Below are 24,421 nucleotides of genomic sequence, written 5' to 3'. Positions count from 1 at the left end.
GCGCCGCCATTTTGCGGCGCGGGAGGCGAGGGGAGGAGACCGGGCGGAGGTAGGAGCGGGGACGCAGCGGGAGCTGCGGCGGGCGCGGGGCTAATAAAAACAAAAAATAAAGACAGGAAGAAATGGAAAAAGCTCGTTGCTGGCGGTAACGGTGGGGGCAGATTTGCCGTCTTTGGAGCTCATGCATTTCCCGGTATGCCATCCCGCGATGAGCGCTGCCGGGATTAGGTGGATGGTCTGGGAGCCGTAATCCCAGCCTAGTTTTCAGAACGAGCCCTTCCGTGTGAAGGAGTAAACACCGCCTCGGGCTGCTGAGTTGGTCGGTGACTAGAGGCGGTGGTGCAGCGGTGCCGTGTGTCCCTGGTTCGGAGCGGGGGCCGCAGGCGCCGCGCCCGCTCCCTCATGGGGAGCGCCCGACTTTCCCTTGGGATGCGGGGGGATCGCTGGCCTCAGCAAACACCCCTGGCTAGAGTCTGCGTTCGGGCTTGGTGCAAAATAAATGTGTATCGCTTCCTTACCATGATTTGAGGGGAAAAATTTAAAAAAGGATTTTGGGTGTTCTGGGATGGTTCCTAACCCTTTCAGCATTGATCCTAAATGATGCCGAAAGCCCACGCCGCAGGGTTGCGGCCTGCCCGGCGTGATGAGGGCTCTGGGCTGTCCAGGACACCTCTTCGGGCATCTCCTGCGTGCCCGAGGCCGCCCCTTGTGCTAATCCCTGCCGCGAGTCTGTGCCGAGCCTGCTCCCTGGAGCAGAGGAGGGAAATATTCCCTGCCTGACTCCCACCGTGTGCCCAGGGATGCCGCCTTCGCAGGAACCAGAAACTTCAGGAGCGGCAAAACAACGTCCTAATTTATTAGCACGTGTTATTATCTGTTTGTTTATTGATAGGTACAGACATGACAGATCATGATGAAATAATGAGTGAAAATAATACATTAAAAACTGGTGGTTGTAAAACACCGTCGTGGTCTAAAATCCTCTTAAGTAAGAAATTAGTTCCTTGTGGCACACATAGATTTTGTGACTGAATTGCCAGGTCAAATTTACTAATGTGCTTGTTGAAAGCTGCTACAGTGGTTTAGAAAAGGGAGGAGGTGAAATTATTGCCTGTGCTCTTCCAGTCTCACATTCATTATGGTTTGGGACTGAGATGTGCAGCTCTGGATTGGGTTCCTGCTTTGGTCAAGCTGTTAATTTCTAACCTCTGTCTTGCAAATCAGGCAGCTTATTTTTCCATCCAGTAAAGTTATGAGGAGCTAGTAAAGGTAGGACAAACTTTACTAGCACTTATTTGGTTTTGTAAAATACAATATTTTTTAAATTATTTAAATATTATTTAATTTAAATATTTTTAAAATACACTTGCCTTTCTGTCTTAGAGAAAGATAGTTGTATTTTAAGTGTTTTTATTTTATCATATATACAACAGCACTGCATGTTAGTTAATGATGCTTTTAAAAATGTCCTTTATCTTAGCTGGAGAAAATGATGAAACTTTAGACTTCAGCACTTCTCTCCTACTATTCTGCTTTTCTATTTTTTCTTGCTGCTAATTGGATTAAAGCTCTTTTCGCTTCTATGGCATCCAGTGAGGAGATTACTGTCTGTGACGATGAAATAAGGTAAAAAAATCAGAACTGTGATATGAGCAGATTTGGAAAGATATCCACAGTTCCAGTGGTCACTGATGACTGTATCTAAACTTTAAAGTTACTTGAATAAAAGGATATCTTGCCAGATCCATTCCCCTGTGTCTACGTGTGCACAGTTGCGTATCCAAATGATGTAGGTAGTGTTTATGAGATTAGAGACAAATCTGTTAACACGACAAATAGCTAAACTGGTCATACTATTTTTTCAAGTCTAAAAAGCTGAAACACTTTCTTTGAGACCAATCAAATAGTATATTTTAATGCCTACCAAGAAATAGCAGAACTGTCCAGGAGTATCTTAAAACTAAATATAATTTTGTTACCTATTGTCACCTGAAATTGGAGTTTTAGAGGTTAGATGGGTAGCTGTGTCTTTGTACTGTTTGTCAAAATGAGTCTGTTTAACTGTTTATATTTTGTGATGTTTTGTCATATTTGAATGTCTGAAAAACATGAAAATATAAGCAGTTCTGTAAGCTTATTCTTTCAAGTCTCATTTTGTATTTGCAAAAAGTGCAAATACAAGCACAGAAGAAGCAGTAAAGCTTTGAACTGCAGAGACTGGGACTTGAACTTTCAATGCCAATTAATTTACTTTGTTGGTTTCTCCTTAGGTCTCGGTACAGCCACTTAGAGAAGATGACAGATTTGGTGGCTGTTTGGGAAGTAGCTTTAAGTGATGGTGTTCATAAGATTGAATTTGAACATGGGACCACTTCAGGAAAGCGTGTTGTCTATGTTGATGGAAAGGTGAAATTGCTATGTGCTCAAAATTCACTGTGATACAGATTATATAAGTGCACTTCCATGCAACACACATCACAACAAACAAAAGGCTAATAAATGCGAGTGAGGTACATTCAGTTAATTACCTAGTTTAATAAAATGCATCATTCTTTTTTTCAGTTCCAGTTAAGGTGTGAGTATTCATGAAGTGCTTTACTGTCCTTGGGCAGAGGCACTCTGTGCATACAAAGCACCATGTATGCATTCATTCCCAAATAGTAGTTCAGTACTGAGCTGTCTCCTGAGTTCCAGTTCTATTTTTTAATATTAAAACATGCACTCAGGTTTTTCAATTAATACCCACTGTCTTTGGTTTTTTTCTTCAGGAAGAAATAAGAAGAGAATGGATGTTTAAATTAGTGGGTAAAGAAACATTCACTGTTGGAGCTACTAAAACTAAAGCTGCTATTAACATTGATGCAGTCAGTGGCTTTGCATATGAATATACTTTGGAGATCAATGGAAAGAGTCTCAAGCAGTATATAGAAAACAGGTTAAAAACAACCAATACTTGGATATTGAACTTGGGAGGGACAGACTATAGAATTGTCCTAGGTAAGTAAACATTGAGTGACTACATGTTGCTGCCTTTGAATGAACTTGTGTGCATTTAAAAACTGGTAATTAAGAGAAAGCACAGTTCGGTAGGTAGCTCTGATGCAGCATAAAAGCCTGGGGGATGTGGAAGTTTGGAATGAGATGCCAAAGACAGTCTGAAAAGTAATGGTCTTGTTATACATGTGTGAGTCTAAAGCAGTGTGGTCTAGATTTGGGAGAAAAAAAAAAGTTGGGAAGCATTACTGCTGCTGCATCCATAGAGCTGCCCTGGCAAGGCAGTTCTCCAGGTGAAGCCTGTTACAGAAATTTTACCTGCATTGTGATCAAACCTGACGTGGGTCTAAGTTTGTTCAGCAGGTAACCAGGCTTTCCTACCAAAAATCATCAGCCATGGTCAAGAAGTCTTTATCTGAAGTGCAACAATGTTATTCCCTATTTTCGATAGATTGATGAGCATCCTTTTTTCTGCATCGCTTCTTATCTACAAAATTAAACTAAAACCTTCCAATGATGTTCTTTCACTTTCTTAATAGTAAGGCAATACATTGCTTCTCTTCTGCCCTCCATTTCCCAGTTACATTACAAGCAGGTGGGAGGAAGCGATCCCTTGAGGAATTTGTCCATGGCATCTAGTGGGAAAACTTCCACTTGGGCACTGCTGTATGGTTAGAGCTGGAGATGAGAGATTTCAGACTATGATTTCTTCTTAAACCTCAGGACAAAATGAACTGCCCTAAGATGAAGGGGAGCAATGAAGAAAGACAGTTTTAGACAGAAACAGTTAAGTCTTCATAGAATTTTAATCTCCCTATGCTTACTGGAAAGGCAAGCAGGGTTAAGCTCTCTGCTGATGTTGTGTCAATGACAGTGTCAGTAAAGGGAATTCTACAGCAAAATAATTTAAGGAGGATGTGCTGAGAGAAGTAAAAGAATATTCTGTTTCAAGTTCAAAAAACCCCTAAGATTGATATTTAAAGTGGTACTTGGTGCTTTCAAAATATTAAGAGTACAGACAGTTTGATGGATGTGAAATAATGCTGCTTTTGAACTAATTTGACCTGGAAAAAGAGTTAGAGCTTTATTGAATAACCAGCACTCAAATAATTAGCAGAAATTACTTCATTTTTCTGTCTTTTAATATTTTCATTTAAGACTGTCAGAGCATTTCTGGCACTATTCAGAACAACACAGTGTTAATAGCCAGGGCTAGTGAGGGGTAAAAATGTATCTTCAAAGCAAAAGTTGATGACACATACTCCTCTCTCTCCAACATGAGAACAAGCACTGTAGCTCAGGTACTACAGCTACTTAGGAACTTCTTTTGGGAATTGAAATTAAAATTCAACAATAGATTTTTAAAATCTCTATATCCTTGTTTGTAGGGACAAAAAAAAAGCCCAAAATACAACAACCTTGTTCTTTCTACCTTGTTTTTCTTTTCCTTCACAGAAAAGGACACTATGGATGTGTGGTGCAACGGTCAAAAAATGGAAACAGCGGTATGTGATCCTTTCCAAAGGCTCTTCCCAGGCTATGGATACATAAGCAAAGCTTGGCAGAATAAGCTTTAGAGGGGCACACTATCTCCCTTTACCAAAGAGGCCAAGGCAGCCAGGATGCTCCTGGTCTGTTCCAAATGACCTTCACTGAATTTTATAATGGGCAGTATTTCAGTTCATATGTCAAACATCTGCTTGTTTAAGGATAAATGATGCTTTTCTTTGCCCTTTTCCGACAAACAGAAGAAATTTGAGTCAGTTGTGCAAGGTTGTTAGGGAGAAAACTCTGTGGTGATTGGGAAGGATTTGAGTTTGATGCAGAGCGTAGAGCCACTGCATCCAAACCTGCTTGTAATAGTTGTCACTGAAAGTTGAACACATGTAGTCTGTTATGACTCATGCTTTTTGCCATTTTGAGATGTTCCTAATACTTAGGGCTTAAGAGCCTCATTGGAACAAATCAAATCTTCTATCTTGATCACATCTGCATTAATTTTCAGAGCAGGCTGACAGCTGGGTGGTTTAATCTGTTTGCTGTCTTTCTGTTTTTTGATGATTTTCAATATGCACACCAGGTAGGCTTCCCCATCCTTGAAGGATGTGCTTTCTCACCAGAGGGCGTCAAAGTTTTTACTGCTGCCACAAGGAAGCCCCTGGATGAGTACAAATGGTAAAATCAACAGTTCTGCTATACCTGAGAGCAGGATGAAAAGATTCACCAAATGTTTGCTTAGTAATCAGTGGAAGAAGCCTCCTCTTCCAGTAAGTCAGGACTTCTGCTCCTGATGGCTCAGCGTTTTCTACAATGTATTGAAAGCACTCTGAGGTGTCCTTGCAAGCTGTGAGTGCAGGTTTAGTGCCAAACTGTGCTTCCATTAGAGCAGCGCCCATTAGTTCTGCTGTCACAAACATCATGACAAAAACACAGCCATACCTGGGATAATCTATAATAGGAAATTTCAGAACTGCAGCAGGAGATGTGTATCCAAGATACACAACTGTTGTGCTTGATTCAGGACTCTGCCGTAGAAGGCATCCTGAATACTTCACCTTTCACTGCCACTTGAGCACAGGTTTGTGTGGCACCTACTGGCTGTGCAGCACAACTTGGCAGGGTGCTGCCTTTTCTGGTTTTGTTTACTGACATGAATCAGTAGTATTGATTCACAAACTCCAACCTTACCACTTCTGATTGTGTGACATTTTCATTGTCATCTGATACCCACCAGTCTTTAACTGGGCACCTTGACAGAGCCCAGCCTGAAATTCAGCAGCTTTGTTCAGCTTTCAGGCAGTCCTTGTCACAGGTACCTAAAGCTTCTGTAACTGTGGCAACTGCAGGTGATCTTGACATTGATGCATTCGAGCTTTTCATTTATTAAAATATCAAATGTCTGTTTTTATTCTTGTCTCCTTTCTCCCAGGGTGAATTTGTGGAAGATGGGACTGAAACTCACTTCACTGTTGCTGACCACAGCTGTTGCATTAAGGCTGTCAGTAGTGGGAAACGAAAGGAAGGAATTATTCATACCCTTATTGTGGACAACAGAGAAATCCCAGAGGCTGTGGAATAGCCTCTGGTTAACTGATTATGGTAGGACTAAGATCAGGAATTTTCAATTACTGTGGTAATTATTTTAATATGTACTACTTGGTACATCTAGTTTGTGCTGGGTTTATTTTCTAGTTTCTGTACACAAAATTATTCTTTTTGAGGACCAGATGAAAATAATTATATACAACCTCTTACATTACCAGTTTTTAAAAAAAGCTATATATATATATCTAGAATATATAGCATATCACTACATGTGGAGAACACTGGTGAAACAGAAATTATACGTCAGGAAAAATCACGCTATAATAAAATGAAAGATAAATATTCAGTAACACTGAATCAATCCTTAACTATGGAGGGAAGAGAAAGCCTGTATTGAGCACAAGAGTAAGATGTTAAAAGCTTTCTCTAGAATTATTTTTTCTATTAAACTGACTACGGACCTTTTCACATACAGTTAAGGGAGACTACATAGTTAATAAAAAGGTTAATAATGGAATACATAGTTACCAATACTTGTGTTACAGTATTTAATTAATACTGAGTTATGAAAACTGTTCTCCATTCCCACTAGGAGCAAGATGTTACATTGTGCCAAAAATAACATTCCTTTCGGTGTTCTGGAAAGTGATGCTGTAGTTCAGAAACTTATTACTGAGTTTTTTCAAAAAAGAAAATAGAAGAAAAACTAATTCCTGCCATGAAACCCCTTTAAAAATATCTCTTGGAGCATGCTGACATAAGAACTTACCTTTGTTCAGTGCTAACAAATCTTAAATCTACAACTCTGTGTTTTTATGGCAGTAATGTGTGAATCAAGAAATATGAGGAACAAGGGGACAGAAATGGAAAACAGTTGATTACTTTAATGGAATAGTTAAAATAGGAATAGACTAATTCTGTTTTCAGAATTGCAGCATAATTTCTAAGAGCAACCTTTGGACTTGAGAACAAAACTCTTGTGTTAGAGACTCACACTACAAAACCATCTTTGAAACAGCAAGCATAGCTAATCTTAAAAATAATTTTTAAAAAACCCAAAATAATAATATATTAATCTAAAAGTTTATTTTGCAATGGTTAAAAAATATTTCCACTTGTAACCTCGGAATTCAGAATTAAACTTTTATAACTTAATTTCTTTTGGACTTGTGAATGGTTCCTAGCACTACAACTACTAGCTCAGGAGTTGCAGGTACAGTACAAGCATCCTGGGAATCCATTAACAAATCATTTTGAAAAGTTTTATTAAATGCTAATTTCATCTGTGTTTTAGAGATCAGACTGTTCGCCATCAGCAGGCTTTACTAGAGGAAGTTTCCAGGTACCCAAGTGCTGGACTGAATCACCTTTTACACTGGAATTACTGTAACAGCTCTTGGGCTTTTCCGTGTATTTCCTTCAGGTCATTGCAGAAGCAGTGTGGGGATTCCTGGCTACAAGGCTGACAATGTAATCTTTAAAAGATGTTGGTAAAGGTAGATTAATTGAAAAATAATTTCAAGCTGTAGCTTGAACCAGTTCTCTACTATTTTGTAACCTTCCAAAGAGATTGAATGCTGCTGAGAAATCTGAAGCTCATGTACAGTACAAATCACATTCTTAAGACTACAGAAAAATACAAGTTAACAGATAGTGACATTCATACTTTTTATTTTGAATATGTGCATCTACAGTGCTTGAAGTAACTAATAAAACTGTACAGCAACCATTGTAAGAAATTATGAAGTATTGCCTCATGTTTGTCATAAATGTATATAATAGCATGTCCCTAAGCAGAAAACAGCTCTCATCTGCTACATTCTCCTATCTTAAGTCAAAAGAAAACTTAAGACTGAAAAGGCACAACCAAGAATTATTGTGCTTCCCTGAAATATGCAATATGTCAGATTAAGAAAACGCAGTGGAAGAATGACAGCCTACACAAACATCAAGCATATAGTCAGTCACAAGCTGAGATCACGTTAAGGAATAAAGTAAATGATCAGGTATGTTAAATGTTAATGTTAAATGTTACACTGTGTTTTGGAATGTTTTCTGCTTCCATTCACAGGTAATTTTGTCCTTATCTCTTTAAGATGTTAACTTACTCTTTTGTTCACAAATATTTCAGAGAACTTTTCAGGAAGCACTCTGACCATAGCACACTACTAAGCAGAGCATCCCCTTAAATCTAAGCGCTAGACTTTGTTCTCAGAGGGTCTTTACCATAGCTACAGTTCTGCTCTATTCCCACTGAGGATCCTGCTTGTTTCCTCCAGGAGCTACAGTGGGGAACAAGTCAGCAAATACTGTGGAAGGGCTGCAAAACCATTGAAAATGACAAAGGTCTCAGGATAGTTCAAGTTATCTACTAAACTGTCATAAAATGTAAAGGCATTCCCATCCAGGGCTGGTGGCATAATACAAGATGGCTGGCCTGTAGTGTATTTGCCAGTTACTACATCAGCCTCAAACACGTACATTTTAGAATCCATTTCCCCTGTAGCTTTATCCTTGGTCAGGTACCTTGGGTTTGTTGTAAAGTAGATGCCAGCTCCGTATTTTTGTTCTGGAAAGAGAAAGAAAAATTTTCAGAAGAGAAAGCATTTAGCAGCTGATTCTTTCAGGGTGGGAGTTCCAAGAGACTGCTGCTTGATTCTGGGTTACAAGTGATGTGACTGCTCAATGTGTGCCATCCTTTTGGAAGTTAATTTTCATGGAGTGGCTCTGATGCTTGCACTGACTTCCCGCTGAAACCATGAGCAATGACAGCTGATGGCCATTCCAGTTAACTGCTACTCCAGTACTAACTGTTCAGATTTATCTCTTAATGCAGTGATTGAATCATCAAGGTCTAAAGGATTTATATAAAATAAATATATGACTCACACTTCAGTCATCATGTACAAGGGACTCTGATAAACAATAAAAGGCAGCAAGATCTTGATAATGTAAACTACAAAAAAAGCTTTGATATTTATATGAAAAATGTCACATGAAGTGCTGTTACAGTATCAAATGGAAAAGTGCAAAGAAATTAGACCATCCTCTTACTGCTTTTAAAGTTTGGAAGTGTCCATGTACATTACACAGACAAAGGCAAATCTCCACTTTTTGAACAGTTTATTGCTTGAAATCCCATTCTGCAATTGACATGCAAAATATCACACACTTCACTTCCTGCAGGATGAAGCACTGAATGCTTTTTCTTTACCCTTCTGAAAGCATCTGTCTGCTACAATATTTCATAGATTCACAACCTTCCTCCAAGTGTACTTTACTCCAAATGGAAGCCCAAGCAATGAAATCATCTGCTGTCTCTGACCACACCTGATCTGAGCAGGGGCCTGGGCTGCATGACCCTCAGAAGCCCCTTCCAGCCTCAGTGTTCTGTGATGCCCTTGAACATGCTTTAGAGCACCAGGCTGCTGAATTGCATGTTTGCAGCAGCTACATAAGGACACTGACTTTCTTTACAGGGATGCAACAAAATAAAACTTGCACATGGAATTACATGTAATTCTGTCTAGTGTTTGGGCTACCTTGAATTCAGGCTTATCTTCCTAGAGCCTTGCTGGCTCTACAGTATCAGGAAACCTTACTGTATACAATAAAGTAAGCTCATACAAATCTAAATACAAGTAAAAACAGTTCTTGTTGAGGAATGCCATTTTTTCTAATTTTAACCTGAGTTTAGTATTCAGTCACTGTTCATTTTGATTATAGGTGCCAAAGCAAGTTATTACCTTCTGGTGGAGAATACATCCTGTGAAATCCAGTTTGGCAAACTGAGCAACAGAACTCAGGAGGAACACTCTGGTACAATTTTTGAGTTGTTCTGAAGCTACCATCTACTTTTTTTATCATTTGTTGGAATGCAGCATATAGAAGTGGATTATGTATCTTTTCAATCTGTAAAATAAATAACAGCTTAGCATAAGCAGATGGAGACTAATTATGAAATCCATAAGTGCTTTTATTCAGGCTATGTTCTTCAATGCTTTAGCCTTTGCTTTAGCCTATAAGCATTGACCACATAATGGACAAAGTATCTGCAGTGTGCAACTGATCCAAAAAAAAGAATCATACCACTAGCCCATGCCTCCCCCATTGAAATCACTGGGAATATTTCCTGGTGTACTGACTTTCAGTACTTGAGTTGTGCTGAAGAGATTAAGTCCACCTCCTGTTCAGTAAAGCAGTGATACCCAAGTATGATTCCAGCTTTAACACATAATCAGATCAGAGCTCTGGCACGTTTTTAGTGTCAAGCTCACAAGAAGAAAATAGACACTGAATTAGTGTCCTGGAATATTGTACTTAATTTACCCTACCAATCTCATATTTCTCTAGAGTTCTATAAAGGGGCATTTGAAGCATGAAGTATGAGGGAGAACATACAGTACAATTAAAAAGAGTTCTCAGAATTTAATCACTTTTTGAGTGACTATTTGCATTACATTTAAAATACTATTAATTCGGATTGAAGACTCGATCTGTTTGAGGAGGTTGATTTGATCTTAATTTTAAAAAGCAATGCATTGAAATAGTTAATCTGAATTTTTTACGCTTACATGAAATATGTTAGTTCAAATATATGAGCTGAGATACAGTTTCTCCATTAATATCCTCTTTACCCTGAGAACATGAAGTCCAGCTTTTTCAAACTCTTTCTGTCTGTCTTTAAACTCCTGGAGGTGGCAGTCTACTGGTGAAATCGGGATGTAGTCAGTGGTACTTGTCATGTGAAAGTCTCCTTCTGAAAGCTGGCCTGCTTCTGCTTGGCCTGGATAAGAATAAGGGAGTAAAATTTTCATATATTGTAATGCCTGAAGCAAAGGCAAGGGAGGCAGATCCGCTACTTTAGCTGGTGGTTTAATTAGGAACAAAGAATGTTAAATGTTCTCTGAAGTACTGTCAGAGGCTAATATTGAGAAGGACTAGTATATACATACAAAATTGTATGTCAATGTATTCTATTTTTCTGCATTTATTATAAAGAAACCAGGAGAGAAGAAAATAAAGAAAAGCAATTTATGATCTCCATGACACCTCTTCACAGCTGAGCTTTCATATAAAGGTATCTATATTGAATGATTATCAAAACACAAATTAAAATTGATCACTCAGTAACTTTCTGTAATGCCATTAGTTGTATCAATTGTTCATGACAGCTCTGCAGAACAAGTCTACTGCTGAGCCCTGCAACAGTGGTCCAGCTGTAGCCAGCAAGAGCTCAGCAAAGGTGTGTGTAAATGTAAATCTCCAGTGGCCAGGCTTTAGAGTGAAGGTATCCTGGAGGGAGCTCCACTACAGCTGGATATACATCATGACCAGCCCCTGTATAAACTGTGCCCTACTGGGAATACTGCCAAGTGAGTGACCACAGCTAACAAATGGTCTTCCAGGGGCTCACATGGTGAAAGTACAGGGATATCAGTAATTAAAGCAATACTCAGTATGTGTGTGTGAACTAAATGCATGTCTGCCCACTCTCAGCAATACAGAGATATATGTTGCTTCATACTTAGCCTTGTTTAGGCACTTAATTAGGGTTTAGGCACTATTTACTTTACATACACATTGAGTAGAGCAGTTTCTCTTGCTCAGCAACAGTCTTCTCTTGTACACGAAGCAGTAATTCTTCAGCTGCGAGCACTACATCAATCAAAACATCAGGAGGGCCCTGAAGTTCCAGTTTTGCTCGTCCATCTCTCACTTCTTCTGACACACATACACTGGAAGGCTGGTGTCGAGAGAGTTCTGCAAACTCCTCTTTACCAAGGCAAAAAATGTAGTTGTTTTTAATAACAGCATGGGAACCTTCCTGAATTTTCATTACTTGTTGGAGCCATGATTCCGCTGCTCCCAGTGCTGTGGGCGTGCACCCTTTAAGTTCAATCACGGGTTCACTGCTTGCAGGCTCTTTTGCAGTCTGACTGCCTGACTCTGTACCTGGAAGATATATATTTTTTAATACAAGTGCATTGAAAGAGTGAGCAGCTTTCAAGGGCTGACAAAAATTCCTACTTGTAATCCCAGCTGTACAGTGCAAGAAACACACTACTCTTCTGGTATGCTCAAAAAAGAGATTAGCTATAAGGAGGTAAGGTTTCCAGGATACACACACACATATGGAGAATTTATCTGCCTTTCACTAAATTATTCCAACAAATTAGGCAATGACAACGGATTTTAAGTCTTAAAAGGGTCTGCGCAGTTCCATTCCTATAAATGTAAAAATACAAAGTGCTCGTGAGTTTTTGCTTCCTCCTCTCCCCAAGACACATATGTAAATGTGTAAAATAGTTCCCTATTTTAAAGGGAATTCTGTGATTACAGATTTTCAAATTGGGAGTACTCATTTACTGGAAATGCCCATTTTGTTCATTACTTACCCAAAGGATCACTTCTGTTTTCCAGTTTGTATTTTGCTGAATAAAATTTTCTCAGGACAACCTTGAAAGATAAAAAGTTTAGGAGCAGTTTGCAATCTGTAATCAAATATGCAATTAGTATCTTCAAAACTCTGTTAGACAAGCAGCTTACACCCCCACCCCTGATTCTGAAATTGTTAACACTGGCATTTGTCAGCTTTTCCCAAAATGTTATTCCTGACAATATCAAATACATTCCTGTTCTTCTGCATCTCCTAAGGTAACACACCTTACACACTGAGTGGCACCTTTACCAACTCCTTGTGGTTGTGGCCTATGTCATGCTACCACATAAGATAAAGGTGTTCATTACTTGCATTTTAATGCTGATGCATCCTTACTCAGTTTTAAGATCCAGACTATTCTCCTGCCTGTCTACTTGAAAAGCTTCTATTATGTTAGCTCATATATGTTGATGGTGTCCTGCCTTCAGAGCTCCATACAAAAGTATTTGCAAAGACTGAATATCTGTTAATGAGAGTAACAGTTTCACAAAGGGACCTGCTGCTCACAATCGTTGTTACTACAGAACAGACTATCATCATTTTTAGTCATCTATGGAAATACTTTTAGAGTTTTCTGTCTTCCTTATGGGTAGTTAAGAACAAATTGGTTACCTCATAGGCAGCACGGTCGCCTGGGCAAATGACAAACTGCACTTCTCTCTTCTTCTTAGGATATGCCCTGGCAAAATTTAAAACTGCTTCGATCATGGTGTCTGCCACTGTGTCAACAGGCAGCTTTGGTGACCAATTTATTGGAAAAGAAACTGAGGGACATGAGTGTTCCTGAAAGTGATCCAGGCATCTTTTCACTGCATCCTTCAATTCCTGCAGGAAAAAAAAAGTCTTTCAGTCCTCACATCACCCAACATGAAAATCCACTGAGATCCAAAGTAAGCAATGGTCACCTCAAGCTGTAACACTGGGTGCTGGTATTGCAATGCCACGGGCAGGACAAATGTAGAGGGCAGCTGATGGGTTTCCATTATCTGGGGCTCCTTAAAACGTGTTGGATGTCTAAGATGATGCTGAAGTTCCCTCTGAAAAGCTGGATTCTCTTTTTTCGGCAGTCTTGAAGATTGAGAGGAACGCTCACCCCTGGCATCCATGAAGTTAACAATAGCTGTATTCTGCAAGGAAAGAGTGCAAATTTCAGTGTACTACAAACTGACTATTTGCAAGCCTTGCTATTACAGAGAGCATTCTTTCTAAGCACAATTCCTGTACAGAGGCCTGACTGCCACAGATCAGCTGCTTGAATTTTCCTACTACTTACTACTAGAGCACTGGAATACATCAAAGTATGCACTTTGCAGTGGCACAGAAACCAACAGTGTGCACAAAGCTGTTCCAGTCATCAAGAGTGCACTGAACAGAATTATTACTCTCACTATCTAAGCGACCCACGTGCCAGTTATCAGCAGGAAAGAACTATGGATGTGGCTGTCATCCCAGCCTTAGGATAGCAAGGACACATCACCAAATAGCAGTGGCAGTACACATAAGGGAACTGCAAAGCTAAGATTGTTTCCAATACAAATTGTTTCCAGTGGAAAAAGCAGATTCCCATACTAGGTGCGCTGTATTTCAAATATCAAAACCACAAAAAACTTGTTTACAGAATGCTGATAACAGCAGTAATTGTTCTAACCTTAATTGTTGAATATTTTCTAAAGACAAAAGAACATGTTTTCCTCATGGTCTTGAGGGCATGTGCATCTTTCAGTGCTGTAGAATTGGTTAATAAAATTCCCTGCAAGATCAACTTTGCAATCCTTTGTTCTTACACCAAAAAACAAACTTCCTTTTAAATTATGACACTTCTTTAAAATAAAAATTTATTTATTTTTTAAGATATAGTATTTGCTAAAAGTAAACACCATTCCTGTGATGTACCTTGCAGTCTAAGAGCTCTGTTGAATTCCTATGACTGAGGTAATCTATTTTGCATCAGATTTTCTAGCTAAAAAGTTAAACAATTTAAGTAATGCTCTATTTAAAGGTAAGGTGCACATCATCTGTTTCAGTGTTTGCTGAATAATTCCAGTAATGGAGTTATGAGAACATAAATTATAGGAAAAAAGGCAAGGCAGAAAGTAAGAGACTACTTCTACGGAGTACATTATAAAATGTGAACTCCTACATATGAAGAAGATAAACCTTAACGCAGAGATGTATTATTAAATCATTCAATCTTTAGCTGCTTCCTGTTATAACAGCATGTATACAAAAACAAAATAAAAACATTCTAAAGTTCAACACCCATTTAGACAAAAACCAACTCCTTGCTACTATGATTTAATTACCATGTGTAAATTCTCGTCAAACTGAGAAGAAAACCATTTAGTGGACTGATACAAAATGTGTTCTGAACTCTTGGGCTCCAAATCCTGCAAAGACTTGGAGGCAGCACCATGTTGCACAAATGACAGGACAGACTTACCTTCAGATCTTTGGGGTGTTGTTCTATGATGCGCATGCGAATGTTTTTATGTATGAGGTAAGGTGAGCTTAGCGAAGCTGGCACAGTCTCTTCAAGTGAACTGGTATCACCCAGAAACTTTTCACAGGCCTTCTTTATGGCTGCCACTGTGGACTCCTCAATGTTCACCAGGCGGATTTCCCTGAGACAGCCTGGGGGACTTGTCTCAACAAATTCCTTTACAGCCATTACAATCACTTTAGAACACAAATCAACTGGGAAGGCATAGACACCTGAACTCACTGCTGGGATAGCCACAGACTTTAAAGCTCTTCCTGGATCACTAACATAATGCAGAACATTCAAAATAGCGTTGCGAAGTAGATCACAACACCTTTCCTTTTCGGGAAGATGCCACTTTGGACCAGCTGCATGAATAATTTTCTTACAAGGAAGCTTCCCTCCACCTGTCACTGCTATTTCACCAACTTTGACTTCTCCATACCTTTGAACATAACGCTTGCTTTCCTCTTTTATTTCTGGCCCTCCAGCCTTTACAAGGGCAAGAGCAAGACCTGCTCCATGTTCAAGATACTCATTGGCTGCATTCACCACAGCATCAACCTTGTGTCTGGTGAGATCATCCTTATAAACACAAACGTCAATGCCCGACTTTACTTTTTTCCTGTATACTTCACCAGTGCTTTCTGCTGCTTTTCTAAAGGCCAATGTACAGGCAAACCTTTTGGAAATGAGATTATTTAGACAGTTTTCTCTTCTCTTGAGAGCTTCATAGGCATCTTTACTGATGGGCATCATCAAATTGACCTCATCCATTACGATGTTTGACCCTAGGATACAGAATATAAAGTGAAATAGAAGGTATTACTATCAAAACATTTATTTTTATCTAGAAGTGTGGTTTATAGCTCTCAATTTTATCCAACTGCCATTGCTAAATATTTTTTACACACTCTAATCTTTTCTCTCCCCTTTTCAGAGGTTTAGAGAACCCAAGGAGGTTCATTTAACTGTGCCACAGAGATCTTATACTGAGTTTTAATTCTATGAGTCTCATTTGGTCTGCACTTAAAGCCCACAAGCAAGTTCCTTCTTTGTATGGAATTTTGTATGAACTCAGAAAGGCTTTTTAAACCACATTTTTTAAGGAACAGTTTTTACAGTATTACTATGGCTATACAGCCCTCTCCTGGCAGATGTCAGCAGTACTATACTACAGCAGTTATGTTAATTAGTTAAAATCAATTTGTGTGAGTTTAGTTGAACTTTCCTCTGGGGTATACTACCTGCTTGTAAAAAGTCTGACGTTTTGCACTTATAAAGCATACATGCCGACTCATTAAAAGACTTCTGAGTTCATGCTTTTAAAAGAGAAATGCAAGAAAGTCCTGTTGAAGTAATTAATAATAATGTTGATTCATAACCGTGTCTATTTCACATTAATTATGAATTTCAGGTTGCTTTTTGTTTTTGTTTTCCGGTTTGCTGGCAGCAGCTGTCAGTTTTCAACTTACGTACAAGTACACACTTCGCAGATGGCTAAATGAGAGGCTTACCTAAAGCGGGCTTCCCTCTGAGGAAATCTGAAACGTAACTCTATTGTAACAAAAAGAGAAAAAAAAAGAGAAAGTAAATGTTACAAGCAATAAAGTACGTGAGCTGCCTTCCTACAGGAGAGATTCTGTTTGAAATCAAACCAGCAGCAGCTTTTCAAACATCTATACGAAGTTTTCTAGTGTTTAAAATGCTGGTCGGAGCTGCGGGAGCTCTGTGGGTGAAGTTACCCTCAGATTCCTCCGGCCCCGAATAACTCTCAGGAGTGAGAGGCCGGGCGGAGCCATTCCCGAGCGCCAGGCCAGAACAGGACGGGACTGTTCTGTTCCCCTCAACCCCGCCGGGAGCTCCCGCCGCGCTCGGACGCCCGAGGCACCCGCCACCCCGGGCCCCTGTCCCCCTGCCCCGCTCCTCTACCTGGACGACCCCCATTTCGCTCAGGGCGGATCCTCAGCGCTCGGAGCTGCGGGCGGAGCGGGAAGCGAAAGCGAAAGCGAGCGGCGGAGCGCGAAGCGAAAGCGAAAGCAGGCGGCGGGGCGGGATCATGGCGGCCGCGCCGCTGCTGGTGCGGGTGAGCCCTGCGCTCGCCGACACCAAGAAGGCGATCTCTAAGCTCCAGAAATACTTCCAGTCGCGAAAGCGGTCGGAGGGCGGCGAGTGCAACGTGCGCCCGGGCCCCAAGGCCGGCACCTACTGGGTGGACTTCTCTGAGGAGCAAGGTACGGGCCGGGCGTGGGGAGCGGCTGTGAGGGGACTGGAAATGGCCGCCCAGGCACCATTCAGTGCCCCTGGGCAGGGGCGGCTCTAGGGCCGCTGGTGACCATCACGTTTGTAGGTAACTTTATCAGGCTTCTCTGCCTTTGTCCAAATTCAGAGAGGATCTCATTAATTCATATAAATATCCTATAGGCGTGCCAGACTTTTCGGTGGTAGCCAGCGACAGAACAAGGAGCAGAGGGCATAAACTAAAACACAATAAATTTCACCTTAACATGAGGAAGAACTTTACATCGAGGGTGGCAGAGCAGTAGGACAGGCTACCCAGGAGGGTCGTGGCGTCTCTGTCTCTCGACACATTCCGGATGACCCTGCCTTGCTCCTGGGATTGGGCGGGATGATCTCCAGAGGTTCCTTCCAGCCATAACAGTTCTGTGATTCTGTCATTCTGAAATTACCACAGATAGGAAGCGTGTGGAATCCCGCTCAAAACACACCTTGGAATTGGATGAAAGATGCTACGAGATAGTCATCCTGCCGGGAGAAGGGGACCCGGGCAAGAGCCGGGTTACAGCGCACGCCTCTGCCAGCTACAGCAAGGTCACTGCTGGCCCTTCCCTGCCCCAGCTGGAGCAGTGGGACAACGGTGGCTATGGGGCCACAGCAAAGGAAGACCTTACCAGAAAGGTATATCAGGAACAGCAATGTCACAACCTGCCCTGCTTGTAGTTCCATGAGTTCTTTATGTTGCACTTAAATATTTTGTGCCAAAAAAAATGTCAGTTATGTGATCTTAGATAATGAACTGGGGGCCAGGAGTCACATTTGAGTGTCGGACCAGAGGTCAATCTACACATGTTTACAGGCAGCATGTTTTCCAGCCTGACTCTGGCAGGTGCCAGCCACTATTCCCCAAGGCAGCACTCTGGCAGGTTTCAGGGGGTAGTATGCACCAAGGGCTGCTCCCAAAAGGTAGAAGAATTGTATGAGATTTGGATCCTTTCCACCTATACCTTTCACCTACTCTTCCACCTTTCCACCTACTCTTTCAATATGGTTTGCACCTTGAGGCAACCCTAATTATCTCCATCTCTTCAGCATTAAAAAAGTCTGCTGTGATGTGACTTCAAACATGATTTCAGACACTTTGAACTAAAAGTTACACAGAAAAGATCAGCTGTGTTTAGGGACATGGGATAGGGCAATGTGGTGTGGATGTGGCTCTACCAAGACACTGATACGTGGCTCAGAGAGTTTTACCCTGTTTTGCTTGGTAACATAGCAAAGCTTTTGAAGTATAGCATGTGCTAACATAGTGTTTACCTGGCTTCTATACTGCAAATTTCCCTATCCTTCTGTCTGTGTGAACTGCAGAAGCGAACATGTTTGTTATTATTTTTCAGAATCCTGTTTTCTGCCCTAACTCTTGGAGTTACTAAAGCATGACTTCTGGGAAAATTTTAAGGAAAGATAATGAGTGAAACCTAGAAAGTCTAATATTAATAAGAACAATGAAATATAACTTACAGGTCATGTTAAAACATGTTATGTCTGTGTAACCTGGCTCGAAGGGGATAGACAGATTCTTTTGGGGATCCTTGGCAGAACAATGATGTAGTTACACTAAGATGTAGTTATAATGGTGCCTCAGGTTTTGGCTTTTATATTTTTCAGATTCTGTACTGCTTTAGTGTGTAGTTCTGAGCTTCATATTAGGGGATAGCAAGCTCTCTTCACAGAGTAGGGAGACAAAACAATTCCTGCTCTAGGTGGGGACCAAGGACAAATGGTCCAAATCTTAGGCCCAAGAGCATAAACAACAGTGGACTATAAGTGGACAATTAACTCCAATATGCAAATGGACCAGAACTTACAAAAGTGAGAGACCTCGTGACCTCTCATCCATTTTGTGACCATTTTGGTTCACCTTGGGTGCAGCCCTGGCTGGGCTCTTGTGCTGCCCAAGGTGGATCCATTGAGGCCTTCTAATAAATACCTACTTTATTCTTTAACTCCATCTAGTCTCTGTTCTAGGTCAGCCTTCACAAGGCATCAACAATTAAAGCTTTTTGCTTTTTAAAAAGCATAGAGTTAATGATCAGAATACCAAAGGATTTCTACAAATCAGAATCAGTGTAGGACAGTTTTGTAAGTCATGTAGCACTGTGCTTGATAGCACAGCTCAGCTTATGGTTTCTAGTCACCTGGACCCTCTGCAAGTCATGTCATATCTTAATACTTGGGTTGCTGTATTGATAGAACAATCACAATCTAGACTTGAAATCACATAAAAGCATCTGTGTCATCCAGTCAGTCCTCAAAGGAAGCAGAGAGCAGTGGATGTCTCCCTGGCCACCAAGGGGTCCTGTGGGTTTCACTGTCCAGCCACAATTGTGGTCTCCATTCCCAGTTAGGAATTGTAACTGGTTGATCTTGTAGGCAGTGCCATTCAACCTGCCTGCTCTGGGATGGGGTCAGCAGCACCGGGTGGGCAGGGTACCTGGGACCTTTGAGGCCAGTAAGGAGGACACTGGTCAGTCTGGTGTCCAGAAACCTTGAGGGTGATAGGGAGGGAAAGAAAAAAATTTGTCTGCTTGGTGTGCAGGACTTCTAGGGCCTGGTAATGATTGGAAAAGGGCCTAATACACAATGAGCTCAGCCACAGAGGTTGCCTGCCTTTAGTTATGCTAACACTCTTGTCAGAGGTTGGATCAGGGAGTGCTGGTCACAGTCTCAGCCTAAATCGCAGTTACTGTCTTTCCTCCTGCAGTGCTGGTGACATTAGGGCATTTCATTTTTGCTGCTGACTTAGAAGCAGATTGTGTTACTCACCTGTTTGTACTGTTAGTGTATGTGACATAAAAGAAATAACTGTGTGCAAACTTGTTTGTAGTAATCTGGCACTGCTGGGATGGACAGAGCTTCTCCCTGCTGAAAATACAGAAGTAGCAAGCAGAGAACCTTAGGGAAAACTAATGTTGATGTATTCTTGTCTTTTCTGTAGATATTTCTTACAGTATCTGCTACTTTGAATACCAGTATGTTCACTGAAGACCAAAGGGAGAAAATTACCATTATGTGTCCAAATTTAAAGAGAGAAGGAAACCCTGGCGTGGATGGCTCTGAGAAATTGACAGGAGATTTTACAGATATTGAAAAAGCTTATCACTACTTTGAAGATATCCTTGCAGGCAAAGACCCAAACCATGATTTTTCACATTCTGAATGTAAGAATGGTTTGAAAGATGAAAATGGCCTGAATACTGAAGAAGTGGTTGAGTTTACAGTTGTGACAGCTCTCTATGAATATTTTATTCATACCCGCAAAGCGGAAATCAAAGAACTACACAAAAGGTTTGGAGCATGTATAAGAATTAAAGGTCATGATGAGGATAACACATTCATATACATATCTTCTGATAAAAGTCCTGCATTGTTACAAGCAGCTAGTGATTCTTTTATCAGAACTTTCCAGGAAGCTACAAAAGATCTGATACAGGAAAAAGTTCCCATAACAAAGAGTGACACATTAAAAGAGATAATAGTAAAATTAAATGAAAGGTTTAGAAATCTCCTTGCTAAAGAGGAAGGGAATCAGTTGCTACTCCGTGGTCCAGGGAGTGATATTTTAGCTGCCCTAAAATTTCTAGCAGGGGAAGGTGAGAACAACCAAGCTGAAAAGAATATGAAAATATCTGAATGGTACAAATACAGGGATGGAATTGAAGTTGATGCTTCGGTGTTTAAATTGTTGGAAACCATACTAAACAAAGAAATTGAAAACATAAATGGCAAATTTGATACACTGGTAGAAATAAAAGAGAAGTCATATGGCCAGAAGACCATAATATTTAGGCCTAAATCCGAAACTTCTGATATGTCATCACATGCTACTGAAAGTTTCATCAATGCATTTCAGAGTGCCTCTGCAATGTTAAGAGAAAAAGTCATCAGCTTGAAGCTTTCAGAATATCAGAAGAAAACTTTAAGTGTGCTACTTAATGATAAGTTTGAAGATCTTCATGTGAAACTTCAGAAGAATGAAGATGAGTTAATCATAAGGGGTTTACCAGACCATCTTTGTGCTGCTGAAAAGTACATGAAGTCCCTTCTGAGCACTGTAGGGACACAAACTGGGAATAGGGCACCACTGTCCTCTGACCTCAGCTCTCAAGAAGCTACAGGAGCATCTAAGAAGTCCAGTGTTAGGCAAAAGAATAACCTTTCTTCTGAAGGACAGACTCAGGCAAAGACAGAAGAAAAAGATGATGAGTGTCCAATTTGCAGGGACACAATTGAAGATAAAAAAATACTAGAAAAGTGCAAACATGCATTTTGCAAAACTTGCATTGACACAGCCATGGCTTATAAACAAACTTGTCCAGTTTGTAATACTGTCTGTGGAGTCCTGACAGGAAACCAACCAGAGGGAACAATGTCAGTTAGAACAATCAGTTTGTCTCTTCCTGGTTATCCCAATTGTGGCACCATTCAAATTGACTATGATATGAATGGTGGTATTCAAACTGTAAGTATGCTTAAATATTTCTTAAAGATATTTTTCCCACAGCAAAACCAATATTGAATACAAAATTAATTATTTTCCCATTATTTGAATGCATGTTCAGGGAGGACATTTCTTTATTTTGTACAAATATGCAAGTGTTTAATTCAATATTTTTGGGCGTGATTAAGTAAATACAGTAGGAATGAAATAGTCAGATGATCAGCCTCCATTTTATATGCACCAGGACAGAGGTACCTGTCTTTAATTTGTACAGTGGGAATAACTGAACCAAAATCTATGTAGTGATATCATATAAGCAAAGTTTTGCAAGTATAATGAGAATTTCTGGGATGTTCTCTTTGCTGTGGACACCAATGGACAAAAATAAATAGTGGGCTGGTTTGGTGAGAGCTTTCCAGGTGAGAAATCTCCTTTTGTTATGGGCTTGGATTCGTGACTAGAACTGAGAATGGAGTAAATTAAAAAGTCACAGGTGCAGCACCATGCATTTGGGAGAGAAAACAGGGAAAAACAAATTTTAAAAATAACAATGGGTGCATGAGCGATGACAAAAAAGTGTGAATGAAATTTGTATGAAATAAAGTATCTAAAGAGAAAAAACTCAGAATCAGTTATCAGTTGTGCTATGTCCTTCTGAATGATTTATGTTATGCGATGTGGTTTGGTTTTGTTTTTCTGCAAAACAGAGCAGTCACCCAAACCCAGGGCAGCGTTATGGGCCAGATCACCGAAGAGCATATTTACCTGACAATGAGGAAGGGCGAGAAATTCTGCAGCTCCTCAAAAGGGCCTTTCAACAAAAGTTGATTTTCACAGTGGGGCAGTCACGTACTACTGGTGCACGAAACGTTATCACATGGAATGATATTCACCACAAAACTGCCATGGAGGGAGGACCTACCGTGTAAGTAGTCTTGTCTTTGTGCAATACTGTTGTTACTCAAATATGTCAGGAAGACTGCCTTGAATATCTTCCACATTTAGGGCTTTCAGATTTTGTCACTAACAGAGTGATTGTGGAATGCCCTATGGATCCAGATCACCTTCTCCTATTTGGAAAGTTGGAACAAGGATGAGCTTAGTGTTCTGCTGCTCCTCAGACTACTCATTCACCAATGAATTTGTAAGGCACTTAGTTAATAACTGCTTTGATTAGAACCTACAGGACCACGAGCTTTTGATGACACCTAAGGTTGGACTCCTGATTTATGCCTCTCCTGTTACCTGCTGTTGTGCACCAGCAGGTGCTGGTCCATTATAATCCTGGTAACGATGGCACTCATCATGTTGTAAAACGTGATTTGAAATTCTGCTTAACAGAGCTAACAGCAGGAAGCAGTAGTACAGAGATGGTTTCATGTCCTTTTAGATGCTAGGAGCCAAGAGTTGTGCAGCACTTAGTGGGTCAGAGCACAGGACACAGTGCCAGCCCCAGCCATAAAAAGGGTTACCCCATTTTGGCTGTTCAAGCTGTCAAAGGATTTTCTGAGTGAGAAGATGACTGCCCTATCCAGTATTTCTTGAGAACTTGCTGCACTTAAATGAAAGGAGCAATCACCAGGACAGAGTGTGAGCTGCCTGCAGCAGAGACAAGAGGGAATCTTGGACCAGTCCTTTCAAGCTTGTTGCAGCCTCTAAGGGGTAGATGGTGTCTTGCAAGCTCTAAAGGCTCATGTCTGGATCCTCCTGACTGGGCTAGGATCATTAAAAGAGCAAAACGTATCAGTTTTACTTTATCCTTCACTCTGTGCAAATCCTCTCTCTTGCTTATCACGTGCCTCGTATGCAGTTCTGGTGTTGCACTACTTCAAGTCCAGAGGTGCCATTTTGTTTGTGAATTGAAGGCTCACTTGGATACGCTGGAGGTCTGATTTTCTTTTTCAAAGATATATACCCAAACACCCTATCATTTTGAAGGGAGACCCAGGCAGCTTTGAAAATCAAGTTCTTAGTATCAATTTGAACAACAAAATGTAGCAGCTCCTTAAGTTTGTAGCTTTATGCTGTCTGTATCGCTTCTGTGACTGGCAATATGGGTCTGTTTTCTCTCTAGAGGAAGACCTGCCTAGAATTTGTGAAGAGATTTCTAAAAGGACTTTGATGAGATGATTTCATAGAATTGTTAAGTGCTTCATTGCAGAAATAGCCCAAACAATTCTTCTCTTCATCTCCTAGGTTTGGTTACCCAGATCCTTCTTATCTGCAGCGTGTTCGATCAGAACTGAAAGCAAAAGGAATTGAATAAGGGAGTAGATCAACTCTCAACTCTTAAGTGCAATGACTAAACATACAGCAGTTAATGTACTATTCAAGCTCTGAGGGAAGTTGTTTTGTTTAATTGCAGTACCTAAATCGCTTGTATTTCACAGTTAGCTAAGAAAAGTAATCTTTTCTCATCAAACAATGTATGTTCTTTTCACAAATCAGATACTTCCTATATATGTAGCCTTTACAAAATTTGGTTCTTGGGAGTGTAGTATCAGTACTGTTTGCACTTTGTGTATCTTGCTTTACTAGCAAATCTGATCGGCCCTTTTCCCCACAACTCTTCAGTCTGATTTGCAAAACCTTTAGATCCACTACTTTTATTAGATGAAGCACTTCTCTTAGCTTTGCATTATGATGTCTGTCAGCATGGCTGGCATCATGTAATCTAATCTAATCTAAATCTAAAATTTGTATGCAAATTTGTTTGCAAATA

General features: G+C 40.4%; 3 protein-coding genes across 7 annotated transcripts; 2 read left to right on the top strand and 1 right to left on the bottom strand.

Moving 5' to 3' along the window:
- The first annotated feature begins 3 nt into the window (after positions 1 to 3).
- On the top strand, positions 4 to 10,389 carry FAIM (Fas apoptotic inhibitory molecule). 5 transcript variants are annotated; one of them, XM_030952556.1, is made up of 6 exons: positions 12 to 49; positions 1,569 to 1,626; positions 2,271 to 2,406; positions 2,769 to 2,997; positions 4,450 to 4,499; positions 5,924 to 7,779. In XM_030952556.1, the coding sequence occupies exons 2-6, from the start codon at positions 1,583 to 1,585 to the stop codon at positions 6,071 to 6,073; spliced, it is 609 nt and encodes a 202-aa protein (XP_030808416.1). In that variant the 5' UTR covers positions 12 to 49; positions 1,569 to 1,582; the 3' UTR covers positions 6,074 to 7,779. The 5 variants fall into 5 exon arrangements, with proteins under 5 accessions (XP_030808419.1, XP_030808416.1, XP_030808418.1 ...); XM_030952558.1 differs by lacking the exon at positions 12 to 49 and adding an exon at positions 9,766 to 10,389 and having other exon boundaries at positions 60 to 1,626; positions 5,924 to 6,093; XM_030952557.1 differs by lacking the exon at positions 12 to 49 and adding an exon at positions 61 to 193.
- PARP9 (poly(ADP-ribose) polymerase family member 9) lies at positions 7,778 to 16,951 on the bottom strand. Its single transcript, XM_030952554.1, has 10 exons — positions 16,893 to 16,951; positions 16,478 to 16,517; positions 14,922 to 15,751; positions 13,387 to 13,608; positions 13,094 to 13,306; positions 12,438 to 12,498; positions 11,620 to 11,994; positions 10,677 to 10,825; positions 9,786 to 9,951; positions 7,778 to 8,608 (listed from the first exon to the last, which is right to left on the bottom strand). Exons 1-10 carry the CDS (start codon positions 16,905 to 16,907, stop codon positions 8,322 to 8,324), a joined length of 2,358 nt encoding a protein of 785 aa, XP_030808414.1. The 5' UTR covers positions 16,908 to 16,951; the 3' UTR covers positions 7,778 to 8,321.
- A 44-nt stretch (positions 16,952 to 16,995) lies between these two features.
- Positions 16,996 to 23,965, top strand: DTX3L (deltex E3 ubiquitin ligase 3L). Its single transcript, XM_030952555.1, has 5 exons — positions 16,996 to 17,194; positions 17,656 to 17,879; positions 20,197 to 21,720; positions 22,407 to 22,624; positions 23,896 to 23,965. The coding sequence occupies exons 1-5, from the start codon at positions 17,020 to 17,022 to the stop codon at positions 23,963 to 23,965; spliced, it is 2,211 nt and encodes a 736-aa protein (XP_030808415.1). The 5' UTR covers positions 16,996 to 17,019.
- Positions 23,966 to 24,421: the final 456 nt, after the last annotated feature.

This window comes from Camarhynchus parvulus, chromosome 7 (genome assembly GCF_901933205.1).
Source record: "Camarhynchus parvulus chromosome 7, STF_HiC, whole genome shotgun sequence".
NCBI classification, from domain to species: domain Eukaryota; kingdom Metazoa; phylum Chordata; class Aves; order Passeriformes; family Thraupidae; genus Camarhynchus; species Camarhynchus parvulus.
This window is presented reverse-complemented; position numbering and strand designations above follow the sequence as displayed.

What these genes read in the sequence shown, in the direction of transcription:
- FAIM (XM_030952558.1), top strand. Translation starts at nt 1,583, where the DNA reads ATGGCATCCAGTGAGGAGATTACTGTCTGTGACGATGAAATAAG. An exon ending in AGACTATAGAATTGTCCTAG is followed by an intron (nt 2,998 to 4,449) that starts GTAAGTAAACAT and finishes TTTCCTTCACAG; the next exon opens with AAAAGGACACTATGGATGTG. An exon ending in GTCAAAAAATGGAAACAGCG is followed by an intron (nt 4,500 to 5,923) that starts GTATGTGATCCT and finishes CCTTTCTCCCAG; the next exon opens with GGTGAATTTGTGGAAGATGG.
- DTX3L (XM_030952555.1), top strand. Translation starts at nt 17,020, where the DNA reads ATGGCGGCCGCGCCGCTGCTGGTGCGGGTGAGCCCTGCGCTCGCCGAC. An exon ending in GGACTTCTCTGAGGAGCAAG is followed by an intron (nt 17,195 to 17,655) that starts GTACGGGCCGGG and finishes AAATTACCACAG; the next exon opens with ATAGGAAGCGTGTGGAATCC. An exon ending in TGAATGGTGGTATTCAAACT is followed by an intron (nt 21,721 to 22,406) that starts GTAAGTATGCTT and finishes TCTGCAAAACAG; the next exon opens with AGCAGTCACCCAAACCCAGG.
- PARP9 (XM_030952554.1), bottom strand. An exon ending in GCGACCGTGCTGCCTATGAG is followed by an intron (nt 12,499 to 13,093) that starts GTAACCAATTTG and finishes TTATCTTTCAAG; the next exon opens with GTTGTCCTGAGAAAATTTTA. An exon ending in GATGTATTCTCCACCAGAAG is followed by an intron (nt 8,609 to 9,785) that starts GTAATAACTTGC and finishes TTCTCTTTCCAG; the next exon opens with AACAAAAATACGGAGCTGGC.